This window comes from Rosa chinensis, chromosome 1 (genome assembly GCF_002994745.2).
Source record: "Rosa chinensis cultivar Old Blush chromosome 1, RchiOBHm-V2, whole genome shotgun sequence".
NCBI classification, from domain to species: Eukaryota; Viridiplantae; Streptophyta; class Magnoliopsida; order Rosales; family Rosaceae; genus Rosa; species Rosa chinensis.
Window position 1 is genome coordinate 31,254,538 of NC_037088.1, and position 13,804 is coordinate 31,268,341.

Consider the following 13,804-nt stretch of genomic DNA (forward strand, 5'->3'; position numbering starts at 1 on the left):
TAAGTCCAAGTCTTTAGTCGGCGTCAATACTACCGTTACCATTATTTACCAATAATTACTTGATGTAACTAATTACGGATGAGCCATAGCCTAAGACTCTACTACATGCAAAGGTTGTTAAATACCAGATGTTGAAAGCTCAAGTTGATTTGCCTTGATTAGTATTCCCATCTCCTGCCGACTAGCTGCCCGTTGCTTTTACAAACTTAATGGAGAGTTTCACATACCTTCATGTCCTGACCCTTCTCCTGTTCATCAACTTTTTACAACCTACCACCGTTGTAAGTTCATTTGGCAATGAAACCGATCGCTTGGCTTTGCTAAAATTCAAAGACTGCATAGCTTCTGATCCACATGGGCTCTTGAACTCATGGAATGACTCCGTTCAATACTGCAAATGGCCTGGAATTACTTGTGGCAAACGACATCAAAGAGTAACAGCCTTGTACCTACCACACGCTGTTTTGCACGGAACCATATCACCATACATTGGCAACCTCTCCTTTCTCAGGGACTTCAGCCTTTACAACAACAGCTTCTCTGGTAAGATTCCGCAACAAATGTTCAACTTATTCCGACTGCGACGTCTCAGTCTCAGTACCAACATGTTGGAGGGGGGAATTCCAGTCAACCTGACCTTGTGCGCAGAACTGAGCTACTTAAATATTGGAGAAAACAGCTTTACCGGCAAAATTCCTTCAGAGATCGGGTCATTGAGGAAGCTTGTGGATCTCACTCTAGAGGAAAACAATCTAACAGGAGCCATCCCACCTTCCTTGGGGAATCTTTCATCACTCACTGGACTTTTTTTGGGATGGAACAATTTGGTGGGCACCATTCCAGAGGTGCTAGGCCAATTGAGAAGCTTATCACTTTTTGCAATTGGTCTCAATAATCTCTCAGGTTTGATCCCTCCCTCCCTTTTTAACATTTCATCTATGAACGGCATCTCACTTACGGGTAATATGTTTAAGGGCAGTATTCCGCCTGGTATAGGCCTAAATATGCCTAATCTCCAGATATTGTTCCTTTCCGGAAATGAATTCTCTGGAGAAATCCCTGCTTCACTTTCCAATGCTTCTCAGCTTCATTTGCTTGATTTTGGGCACAATAATTTTGTTGGCCAACTTCCCGCAAGTTTTGGAAATTTTCCTAATCTCCAGCTGCTCAACTTCGAGATCAATAATCTAGGAAGTAATTCATCAAATGATTTGGGATTTATATCATTGTTGACAAATTGCAGCAATCTGGAGATGTTTTCTATGAGTTATAACAATTTTGGAGGTGTTTTACCCAACTCTGTAGCCAATTTCTCAACTCAACTTACTGAACTCTACCTTGGGGGTAATCAAATAGCGGGAACGATTCCTAAAGCATTAGGAAATCTCAACAGTTTAATACACTTGAGCCTGGAACATAACTTGTTCACTGGTATCATTCCAGCTTCTTTTGGGAAGTTGCAAAAACTGCAAAGATTATTTTTAAATTCCAATAGATTATCAGGACGGATCCCATCTTCACTTGGAAACCTCACCCAATTGTTTCTACTCTACTTATTAAAAAATGAATTACAAGGAAGCATTCCACCAAATATTGGTAACTGCCAAAATCTACAGGTGATGGATATATCACACAATAAGCTTAGTGGAGATATACCATCACAGGTCATAGGCCTGTCCTCCTTCTCTGTCAAGCTCAATTTATCGCAAAACTTGCTAACAGGCACTCTGCCTGTGGAAGTGGGTAAGCTGAAGAATATCAACACACTCGATATCTCTGATAATAATTTGACCGGAGGAATTCCAGAAATTATTGGAGGTTGTCTGAGCCTTGAATTTCTTTACCTCCAAGGGAACCACTTTCAAGGAATCATACCTTCTTCTTTGGCTGCTTTGAGAGGTCTTCAGTATCTAGATCTTTCACGAAACAACTTTTCAGGGCATATTCCAAAAGACCTACAGAGACTTCCATTCTTGATCCATTTGAACCTTTCGTTCAATAATCTGGAGGGTGAGGTACCGAAAGAAAGAGTTTTTCGAACCACAAGTGCAATATCATTGGATGGAAATGCCAAACTTTGTGGAGGTGTTTCAGAATTGCAGCTACCAGCATGCCCCATCAAAGTACCAAAGCAGAGAAAGTGGCATGGTTTCAAACTAAAGTTCACAATTTCCTTTGTCTCTGGATGCTTTCTTCTATCTTCAGTCGTCTTAGCTCTTTATTGGAGGAGAAAAACTCAAAAGAAGAAACCATTAATAGCAGTGTCATCAATTAACTTCCTTCCAAAGGTTTCATACCAAACGCTTCATCATGCTACTGGCGGATTCTCTCCGAGCAATCAAATTGGATCAGGCGGTTTTGGCTCTATATACAAAGGGATTCTTAATCAAGAAGAAACAAATGTTGTTGCCATCAAAGTCCTCAACCTTCAACAGAAAGGTGCTTCCAAGAGTTTTGTGGTTGAATGCAATGCACTGAGAAATATACGGCACAGGAACTTTGTGAAGATCTTGACATGTTGCTCCAGCACGGATTACAATGGTAATGACTTCAAAGCTCTAGTTTTTGAGTATATGTCAAATGGAAGTTTAGACGAGTGGCTACATAGAGAAAATCAATCAAGGAGTTTGAACCTTCTTCAAAGACTGAATATTGCTATTGATTTGGCTTCTGCATTGTGTTATCTTCATGACCATTGTAAACCACATATCATTCACTGCGACATGAAGCCGAGCAACGTTCTTCTTGATGATGACATGGTTGCTCGTGTTGGTGATTTTGGGTTAGCAAGACTCATCTCAACGACCACGGACTCCTATCAAAATCAAAGTAGCACAGTTGGAATAAAGGGAACCATTGGCTATGTTGCTCCAGGTAGTAATCTTCCACTACTTTATAATTTCTTAAATTTTTATCTACATGTTTATTGAAGATAAATAGAAATATGGACCAAAGAATAAAGAAAGGGAAAATGATCATTTACCCAATTTTGAGGTTAATTAACCCCACTTACCCAAACACTCTAAGAGATCATTTCCCTAATACCCAATTAAGTATTTTTTTTATTCCTTTTTATTTATTTTTGGGACAATTTTGCTCTCTCATTCTTTGTCACTTAGAGAGAGAAGTCATCGGAGACCTTGCCGGACTCCGGCGACCGGTGACGGGACTCTAACGACCGGTGACTGGAATCCGACGACCGGAATTCGGCTACCAGACTGGTGACCGGATTCCGGCATCTGAATTTATTGCCCCCCAATAACAAATTTATTAGGGATCAATAATTAGTGAAAAATTAAGATGTTTTTAATTTTGAAAGTTTTAGTAGGTTTATCCAAATAAATAATCTTATTATTGCCCCCCAATAATCTTATTATTGGCCCATAATAATCTTATTATTGCCTAATAAATATTTTATTGCCCCCCAATAATCTCATTATTATCTGCCCCCCCCCCCCCCCCCCCCCCCAATAATCTTATTATTGCCCAACCCAATCATAATAAACAAAACAATCACTACTAGCAACATCCCATAAACAAAACAATCACTACTAGCAACACCCCCAAAAACATTACACAGCCCATGCTTATTCTTCCTTGATTCCTATTTCACAGCACTCCAAGACAAAAATGTCCATAAGATGTTTTTAAAGGTAGAAAGCTAAATTGAGATACCATGAGCTAGCATTGACATAGCACAGTGATTCAGTGCTGAAAGCAAATCAATGTCCTTATTACTCATTTTGCTTTAGAATAATCACGATGGTTAGTGGCAATCACATTAAACACCTTGGTCAATATTCAAGAAAGCAGAGTCGGCCATCCGATGATGCAAAAGAAAGACTGAGTTTGCCAATTAATTAATACCAGTAAAGGATGAAATCATCTCAAACATAAACAATCAGAGAGACCCACTTAATCAAACTCTGTTTGAGAATTTGAATAAAGCCCATTAATCTAAATCAGTAGAACTAATCTGTGGTCACTGTTAGCTTCTTGCCAGAAAATAGGTTTCCAGCGGTGGTGGTGGTTGTAAGTAAAGTATAGCGGGGAAGGGGGGACTTGCGCTTGCTGGAATTCCTCGCCGGAGACAAGTCGCACCTGTCAGAATAGGTATACGAATCGGGTCGATGTCTTCCTAATTTCATCGGCGTCGACTCTTCGAAGACGAGGACGAGGATGAGGTCTCCATCCTACTTTGTTCGATACTTTGCAGTGAGAGTTAGGTTAGGTGATGAATGAGGGATGTGATATAGTGGGGGGTGGTCATTGACGCCGACAGCTCCCAGAGAGAGAGGGGTTGCAGTTGTATCGCTGTGAGGCTAGGACAGAGAGATAATAAGATAAGTGGCAGTGTGTAATTTCATGATCCTTCTGAGCTTAAAAATGACATTTCAACCTTAAACTGGGTGAGTGGGCACAATAATCTGGTAGTGGGGTAAGTGAGCATTATTTATGCCAAATTTGGGTATTTGGTCAAGAGCCCATAAATAAATAGGAGCATGGTAGCTTATGCTCAATGTGACACAGTGGCAATGGCAACCAACTCAAATTTGAAGTCCTAACAAATGACCAAGTACAAGTTAGCAAGCAAGATAAGATATGTATGTCGAAGATTGTAATATTAATGCAAGACATAAATGATTTTTTGTTTTCCTATAAAGAGAGAAAAGTTGCCGATGATGAAGTTTATCTCACTTTCTGTCTCAACCCAAAATGAAATCCGTTTATATAATACATTCATACATTAATAATCATTGATGATGAAAAAGTTTTCATACTAGTCTGATCAACAAAGAAACTTTCCATACTATATATAGAAGTTAGGTTCTAAATTGTACAAAGAGAACTAATATATATACACACTTGATTGTTTTGTGAGTCACAGAGTATGCGAGTGGTGTTGAGCCATCAAGACAAGGGGATATATATAGTTACGGGGTGCTCGTGTTGCAAATGTTCACAGGAAGAAGACCTATCGACGAAATGTTTAAAGAGGGTTTGAACCTCCATAACTTTGTCAAGATGGCCATACCAGGAAGAGTGATACAGATTATAGATCCTACTCTTCTTACCACTTTAGAAGAGACAACACCTGCAACATCACAAAATGTAGTGAACTACATCAATGGTTACAATAGTGAAATCAAAGCAGTTGAAGAAGACATTGGCAATGAGAATTTAAGCAAGATGAGCACTTATGTGTGGAAGTGCATACTTCCAACCCTTAAGATTGCACTTGCATGCTCGGAAGAATTACCAAGGAATAGAATGTCTATGGAAGAGGTCCACAGGAAGTTACACCATATAAAATATGCTTACTATGATGTTGACATCTGTCAAGAAAGGCCAAGAAGAAGCTGAACAATAGGTGCTGTTATTTTCTTCTTTATAATGTGTGCAACAAAATGATATTTTTTTGGCTCTTTTTCATTTATTATTTATTTATTTATTTATTTATTCTTCCTTACTTCTTTATGATTGCATAATCATGTTTTTGTGCAAAAATATGGGAAGTGAGGTGTCAATATTCTGTGAGTTATATTATTGATGAAGACGTCCAAAGGCATGATGATAGCATGGAAGTGAGGAAGAAATAAGTTGTAGCTACTAATAAGTAAGTGCTTGATTTCAATTTATGGGTTATGAGTTGCTCATTGTGTAGATTTCTGTGTAGATTTCTCCTAAGATCCAATGGAGACTAGCAATGTTTTATCTTAATTATGTGTAATAAGTGCTGTAATCCAATTGGGTCTGTGAGAATTATAGAAAAGGCAAAGCAGTCCAATTCATAGCTATAGTTTTGTATAAATGGAAACTAACAAGTCAGCAGTACCTTTCCTAACGTTGGCATTAGGGGAAAATCATCACTTCCGATTCAACTTGACCCCTTCTTATAAAGAACATTTCTTCAAACACCTCATCTTCATCTAATTAAGTTACCCACCCATATTTTCTGCAAAACTAAATAATGCAGCATTAAATAAACAGTCATTGTGAGCCCAAAAAAAAAATGATTAGTATATATAATCACTGAAATGTCAAGCTCTAGTTTACAGTAGTACTAGAATAATAAGTGTGAGATCGACTGTGTTCACCTTCTACTCTATTAATGGTGCTCAAGCTAAACTTAACAAGTTAGAAACAAAGAACTTGCTTAGAGAACCCATTGTAAAGTTATCAAGTTGTGAGAGCCCAACCCAACAATGGAGCTTCATGTACCCTGCTTATGTCTGTTTTGGTTCATATGCTTTCATGTAATCACCCTTCTCCTTCTTATGAACTCCTTTCCTGCTAGAGTGCTAGTGTTGCAAACTCGAAAATGATACGGATCGTGTGGCTTAACTCGGATTCAAAGATAGCCACCAATCTACATGGCTCCTTGAAACCCTAGAATGAGTCTTTTCACTTGGCACGGAATTACTTGCGGCAGAAGGCATCAAATAGTCGTAGCCTAGGGAGATTCCGTTTAACTTGACCTACCTCTCTGAAGTGAGCATCCTCAACTTCCAAACCGTGGATCTAAAAGGAAAAATTCTGCCGGAGCTTGGCTCATTATTGAAGCTAATGATTAGGCTTGATCTGACAAGAGGCATCCTAGCTTTCTAGGGAATTTGCAGGAGAACTAGAAGAAGCTTCAGAATTGGTGGTCCATTTTTACTACTTAATTCCTATTATTACTTATTAACAAGCTAAGGACCTAAAACAATGCTAATAGATTTTAACTCATTACAGATAATAAAGTCTTTTTTGGCAAACTATTGAACAGCCCTTAGAGAGAGTTTCCCTCTCGACCCTAGCAAACCCTAGACCGACTTTCTTCCGATCTTCTTTCAGATGACAATCTCTGTCGCCTTTCCTCTATGTTGCCCTTCAAGTTCCTCGTTTGGAACTGTAGGGGCCTCAACAACACTGAGACACATGATGCCCTTGTCAACCTTATTCGACAGCGCAACCTTGGCATTATCTTCCTTTCCGAAATGCTAGCTTCACCGGACTTCTTTCTTATGTCAGGAGAAATTTGGGATTCGATGGCGTCATCTGCTCCCATTGCAGTGAAGATTGTCGTGGTCTCGGTCTTGGTCTTTTCTGGGGCAATGAAATCCCAATGCGACTCCAGAATTACTCTTCTAATCATATTGATGTTGAAGTTGGTACTATTGGTTCATAAGGAGTTTTTCGATTTATAGGGGTGTATGGAGTAGCTACTACTACAGATCATATGGCTACCTGGAACCTTCTGCAAACCCTAGCTGTCCAGGTTAACATGCCTTGGATTGTAGCCGGGGATTTCAATGAGATTCTCTCCCTTGTAGACAAGTCTGGCGGTCCAACAAGGAATGTAACTCAGATGAACCATTTTCGGTAAGCCTTGGTGGATTGTGACCTGATGGATATGGGATTCGTTGGTTCTCAATATACTTGGACCAATCGATTCACCAAAGAGAGCCTTGATCGGGCTTGCCAGAATGTTCATTGGAGGGAGTTATATCCCTTCTCTAGAGTTATTACGTTGCCCTTGAGTAGATCAGATCATTGTCCTCTTCTCATCGAAGTGAATCTAGAACCGGTCTCTTCACTTGGACCCCAAAGCGGTTTTGCTTTGAAGAGATGTGGTTGCAGCATACTGATTGTGTTAATGTGATCGAACAAGGTTGGATGATAAAGAATCGGAAAATTTAGCACTTTGGTAGGGCTGGGGAGTGACGTCTCTCTTGAGGTCAGCATTTCCTGTATTTTCTCCTTATTCAGGGAGACATTGTTAGGCTTCGGTCTACTGTTCATTGGTGGAGGTGTTCTGCCGTGAATTTACAGTGAGGATGTGAGTTTAAGTGGGGGAGTTCTACAGGTTTTTTGAGATTGGGTTCGTTTTGGCTGCGCAGGTTTGGGGTTTATCCCTCATGGGGTACCCTACAGAGGCTGAGGGACACAGGGGCACATTGGGTCACGTGCCCTAGTTTTGATTTTCATATATATTATGTATTAACTGGATGAATGAACGAATGATAATCTAGTTCAGTTGGCAGAGCACAAGACTCTTAACTTTGTTGTTGTGGGTTCGATTCCATGGGCGTCTTGGTTCTTTTTCAGACCAAAGAAAGAAGATGAATGAATGCAGACGAGTTTTGTCCCTTTTGAACCCAAGTTTTGAACTTTTGATAATCTAATATTAATGTACCTATTAGAGTACCTCTAATTCTGAAAGTCTTTTTGACATCAATCACATAATTAATTATTCATATTTTCTTTTTACTTATAGATTTTTAATTCCAATACTGAAATTTATAAAAATAATATTTTATTAACATCAATAACAATTGTCAGCTAGTTCTTTTGTCAATTATAAACCTTTTTTTTTTTTGACAAAGATGTTAAAATACTTGAAAATAAAATTAGATCCTTTTGCAGAAATCATCGAGTATAAATAGCTCATTGGAGTTATTTTACTTTCTAATAATTCCTTATTGTTTAGGAAACTATGCACTTTGGTGTCTGTAGTGGTGCCTATTTGCTATGATGTTTTCATAGTTATAGGCTCACTTCTTTTAAGTGAGCGATAAGTTTGAATATAGTTAGTCTATTCTATGTACCACTGTGGCTTCTCCACGAATCCTTGTTTTGGCCAATGTTAAGTGTCAGCGGGTGGGTATGTAATGGCCTTCTTGGCATGCGATATTATCAATGGAATTTCCATTATTTCAAAAAAAAAAAAAAAGATACAACCAAACAATAGAAATTGCAATTAATGGAATTTTAGATTGATGGAGTTAAAGATTCCATCATTTATAAATTCTTAAGAATTTCATAATTTTCTCATCCAAACACACAGCTAATGTTATCAATTCTTTCTCAAAAAAAAAAAAAAATGTTGATAAATCAAAATAATTTGATCATCTAAATTTATGCACTTGTAGATTATAGATAATAAATTTATATATGTTGTAGAGAAACTGAAATTGAGAGGAAATCGCTGTGTATTCTCATTGATAATAAGGGCTTCTTTATATAGAGGATTGCAATGTATAGAATCTCAATCATACAAGGAAAGTAATCGTATATTGAATAGGAATCTATATCCTTCTAATTTAACCCTATTACCACCCTATTACCACTAGGTCAAGTAACCTAGAGTTTGGGCCAAACACAAATTAGGGTTTACTTGAACACTCCCCCTTGTGTTGCCCAAACGCAGTGCTTCTCTAGTTGCCTCGTTAAAAACCTTGCCGAGTAACAAAACCCAGTGGGACAAAAATAACCTTGGTCGAAGGGGGAAAAGAGCACAACACACCCTTCACGTTTCGAGGTGAACATGTAGACATCTCCCCCTGATGTTTGCGTCTCCCCCTGATGACTACGATCATGGGAGTTCAGATAATTTCCGCAAGCCAATTCTTGCCACATGTTTCTCGAACGTGGATTTGGGCAATGACTTAGTAAACAAGTGTGCCACATTATCCTCAGATTGAACCTAGTTCACTTTGGTATTTGAGGAGAGTCTGTTGTTGCTGATTATGCTTGGTGTTATCGCTTTTGATGTAGCCTTGCTTCATTTGTTCAAAACGAACAGATTTATCCTAAATGCTCGTAGGCTCATCTTGTGGTAGACTTCAAACCACAATTATTTGAACATGCGTGATTATGGATCCAATCCATAAACATTCACGAACCACTTCGTGAAGAGCAATAATCTCTGCATGGTTCGAAGATATAGCGACTACAGTCTGTTCTGTAGACCTCCAAGATATCACGGTCTTTTCCCATGGTGAACACTTAACCAGTTTGGGAGCGACCTTTGTATGGTTCAGAGAGGTACTCAGCATCAGCAAAACCTTCCAAAACACCTATATAGTTTTGGGATGGGGATAGAGAACGCAGGCCAGGGTTGGCGGCGTTTCTAGTGTGTGATGGGTCCTAATCCATCTTCTCTCTATAGGGATAGAACAAACCCATATCAATCGTACATCTTAAGTACTGAAAGATATTTTTTATACCAATCAAAATGGCGTCGCGTTGGCGCAGAGCTATACCTTAGCTAACAAGTTCACTGCAAATGAGATGTCCGATCCTATGCATTGAGCTAAGTACAATAATGCGCCTATTGTACTCAAGTAAGGCACTTCTGCCTCTAGCACATATTCGTCATCATCCTTCAGATGAAGAGGGTCATTTTCAGGATCAAGACTACGGACGATCATGGGGGTGCTTGAAGGTTTGACCTTGTCAAAATGCCTAAGCATCTATCAACACGATGCTCAATTTCCAAACTGAGACATAATCGTGTTCTCCCATAATCCTTCATCTCAAAATCGGATTTCATGTGTTCAGCGGTTTCCCTTAATTCTTTAAGGGCTTCTAATGAAGATCATGTCCAACATGAACTGCGATGGAATTCGAAACTTGTTATGGAAACGAGTGGGCATATCCCATACCAATCAAGTAGCGAGTGTTTCAACCTCTTTGTAAACGCGCTCCGTGGTCTAGAGCCACTTGACTTAGGTAAATGAAGTTCACCATGAACCTTCATGTATATTCCGTATCAAGATCCCTATAGAGATACGTAGTGACCACATTTGTAAGCTGCATGTTCAGTTATTCGGAAACTACCAAACTAACAGGGTAGTGGAGTGCAATGACATCCATTACAAGAGAATATGTCTCATCATAGTTGATTTCAGGGCGTTTTATGAGAAGCCTTGCGCCATAAGGCGAGATTACTATCTCTTGTTCTCACTACGCTTTCTAACGAAGACCCATTACTCAATAGGTTTTATGTTAGGAGGTGTTGGCATCACTAGCTCGAAAACCTTCATCTTCGTTAGAGAATCAATCTTAACCTGGATTGCATCTTTCCATTTTGGCCAAATTTCTCTACGTTGGCATTCATTCATCAACGAAGCGTGGTTTGATACCATCTGACTCAACAACCTTATGCGCAACGAAATGTGCAACTACATCATCAATTATGATGGAGTTTTTATCCCACATCTCATGTACACTAGTGTAAGTTTCATAGAGCTCTATATTCTCGGGAATAGGTTCTGACGTTGAGGCATCCCCTAATGATAACCCTAACTCGGAAGGTTCTCATGAGACAGATTTTGAGTCTTGATGATCAAAGGATTGGAATGTGCCAAAGTGTCCTTCAAACCTACGGGCCTCCCACGCATCCTAGCTGGGGCCATGGCTTGTAACGCCAGAGTGCCACTCTCTTTGGCATTGGCCCATGCCTACCTCCGTGTAGGGTGGCGCTATGTCCTTTTGTAGGGACGTCCTTCCTTGCAGGCTTGTTTGCAGCATATTTGTGTGATCTCATCACTTTAACAGGGATCGAGATGAGACATAGTGGGGACAGGCCACGACAATTCCTGTCATTCCTGCTGAACATCCGTGTTCTTATCTCCCCCTAACGACGAGAAGACTGTCTCATCAAAGTGACAACCCACAAATCTAGCGGTAATAAGATCACCTTGCAAGGGCATTAAGTGGCAGACGATTGTTGGAGTCTCAAATCCAACGTAGTTGCCCATTCGTCTGTAAGGACCCATCATAGAGTGCTGTGGCGGCGCAATTGGCATATAAATGGCTCACTCAAATATGCGTAAGTACGATACTTGTACCCAGTCACTAGTTATAACGCAGAGGTACATTGAGTGGCGGTGGGTCGTAGACGAATTAGCATAGCTGCATGTGATATTGCATCAGCCCAAGCAGATATAAGGAGATTGGTGCGCATTACCAATGTTCGGACTATCATCGTAGTCGTTTCCGCAAGACCATTTGGGTGTGTACATGGGAATATGATGTCCAACATCAGTCCCATTGCAATATCCATTGAAAGTCTTTCGATGTAAACTCTCTAGCATAATCAAATCCAATTGACTGAATAGGATGATCTGGGGAGTGAGCCCGTTGTCATATGATATGTGCTAGGAGTGTAGCATAAGCAGTATTTATAGGTGGATAATGGCACAACACGTGACCAGCGTGTTTGTGTGTCAACCAACATCATGAAATATTTAAGCATCCGCAAGTTGGTTGAATCAATCCACAGAATCCCCATGGATTCTATGTAAGAAAAGAATGATTATGTTCATTTCCTTTGCATAGGACGGTCTTAGTCCTAATTTCCCTAAGGAATGAGCTTTGTAAAACGAGCGAGAGGCTTTAGAAGCAACCAATGAGTATTTTGGTTAGGCCTGAGCGTCTGAAACGCTATTTGAAGGAAGTTGGTGATTGCAGCATCACTTGGGGCGCCATCACCATGATGAACACTATCCATGGCGTTATGGATAGGGACTGCGCCAGCCCTAGGCTGGTGGTGGACGGAGGCGGTGCCCTAGGCAGCTGCGTCGGTCACACTTAGTCTAGAAATCAACTTTTGATTCATGCTTTGTTTCGCTCAAAAAATGATATCCATGTGAAGTCTTTAGCAGACGGATCATTATATCATGACCAGGATGACCTATCCTGTTGTGACAAAGACAATATGTGTCTAAATCCAAGAGATCTTCTCTCGTAACTTTATTGGATTTAATAGCTCGAATAGTGACATAAAGTCCATTAGAGAGACACATAAACTTCTCTAAGATGCGCTTTTATTCGCAATCATTAGAGGTATTCCAAAGGAACTCATTTTCGTTCTCTACGTGCGTTTTCGCATGGAATCCATCGGCTATTCATAGGTGTGATTCGCCCTAGAAGCGTAGAGAGTTTCTGTGACAGTAATTAAGGTGTCATTTGGCAAGTGGAACTTGGGCTATTCCATGTCCTTGAATTAATACTGATGGCCCAGCCATCGTAGTCACAAAAGTCATATGCTCAGAATCAAAATGGAGTCATTAAGAACTCAAAATTTTATTCATAAGCTAACGGAGTTACATCATTGTCCCTTTGACTAAACAAAATCTAATCCAAAATAATAGCTAATGCAAAACAATTGCAGTCGTCTAACTTCTTTCGGTAATTCCAAAATAAATGTGACTAGGTGAGTAGAGAGATGTCGGTGGAGCAAGGCTTGTTTAAGTACCACTAATCTCATAACCTTCCTAGACATCACACTTACTTTGAGTGAGCCTACTTGAAGAAAAGCTAAACCATTGGCATTTACTACAAAAATATATGGCAATTGCCTATTACATCTCTTGGAAAAATAAAGACTTAAACAGAATTGACGATCTATTGATCCCAGCCAGATTTGTAGTCTTCAACCCTTCACTCTAGATCATCTTCTTGATCTTCTTGTTCATATAGTGAGTTTCTCTTGCTTCACAATATGCTTGGTAGGCGGTGACAATTTCTTCACGAGCTCTACAAATGTGTGCCTAATGATCAGACACTCCACATCGAGAACATACATCTCTTTGCTCAAACTCCATTGATTGAGGCGCTTTGAAAGCGTCATTTAGATGGCTCTTAGTGTTGGTGGCGCCACCTCCCTCTCTCTTTCCACGTTGACCTCTTCGGTTCCGTGTTCGCCTATTTTGGTGATTACCTTCCCAACTAGACTATTATATGAACCAGAACGTCCATAAGTATCCCTAAGGTTAGGGTTTCGCTCTTGGCGCCTTCTCTTAGGGGCGCGACTATAATTAGATTTCGGAATATGCTCTATTTACATGGAGCTCGAATTATAGTTCTTCACAAGGATGTTGTCATGCTTTTCAGCTAAATTCATAGCTCCAATGAGCTCATGAAACCTTGTGATATGTCCTGCAGTAACATCAATTCAATAGTTCTTAGCAACCATCAATGCAGAGACGGGGAAGGTAAAGATAGTCTTCTCAATCAACATCACATCTGTGAT

General features: G+C 39.8%; 1 protein-coding gene across 1 annotated transcript; it reads left to right on the plus strand.

The window, feature by feature from the left end:
• The first annotated feature begins 209 nt into the window (after nt 1–209).
• LOC112165039 (putative receptor-like protein kinase At3g47110) lies at nt 210–5,364 on the plus strand. The gene is made up of 2 exons (XM_040505974.1): nt 210–2,874; nt 4,889–5,364. The coding sequence occupies exons 1-2, from the start codon at nt 210–212 to the stop codon at nt 5,362–5,364; spliced, it is 3,141 nt and encodes a 1,046-aa protein (XP_040361908.1).
• Nucleotides 5,365–13,804: the final 8,440 nt, after the last annotated feature.

Excerpts from the sequence above, each read along its gene's own strand:
- LOC112165039 (XM_040505974.1), top strand. The coding sequence starts at position 210 with ATGGAGAGTTTCACATACCTTCATGTCCTGACCCTTCTCCTGTTCATC. Across the intron at positions 2,875-4,888 it reads CATTGGCTATGTTGCTCCAG|AGTATGCGAGTGGTGTTGAG; the intron begins GTAGTAATCTTC and ends TGTGAGTCACAG.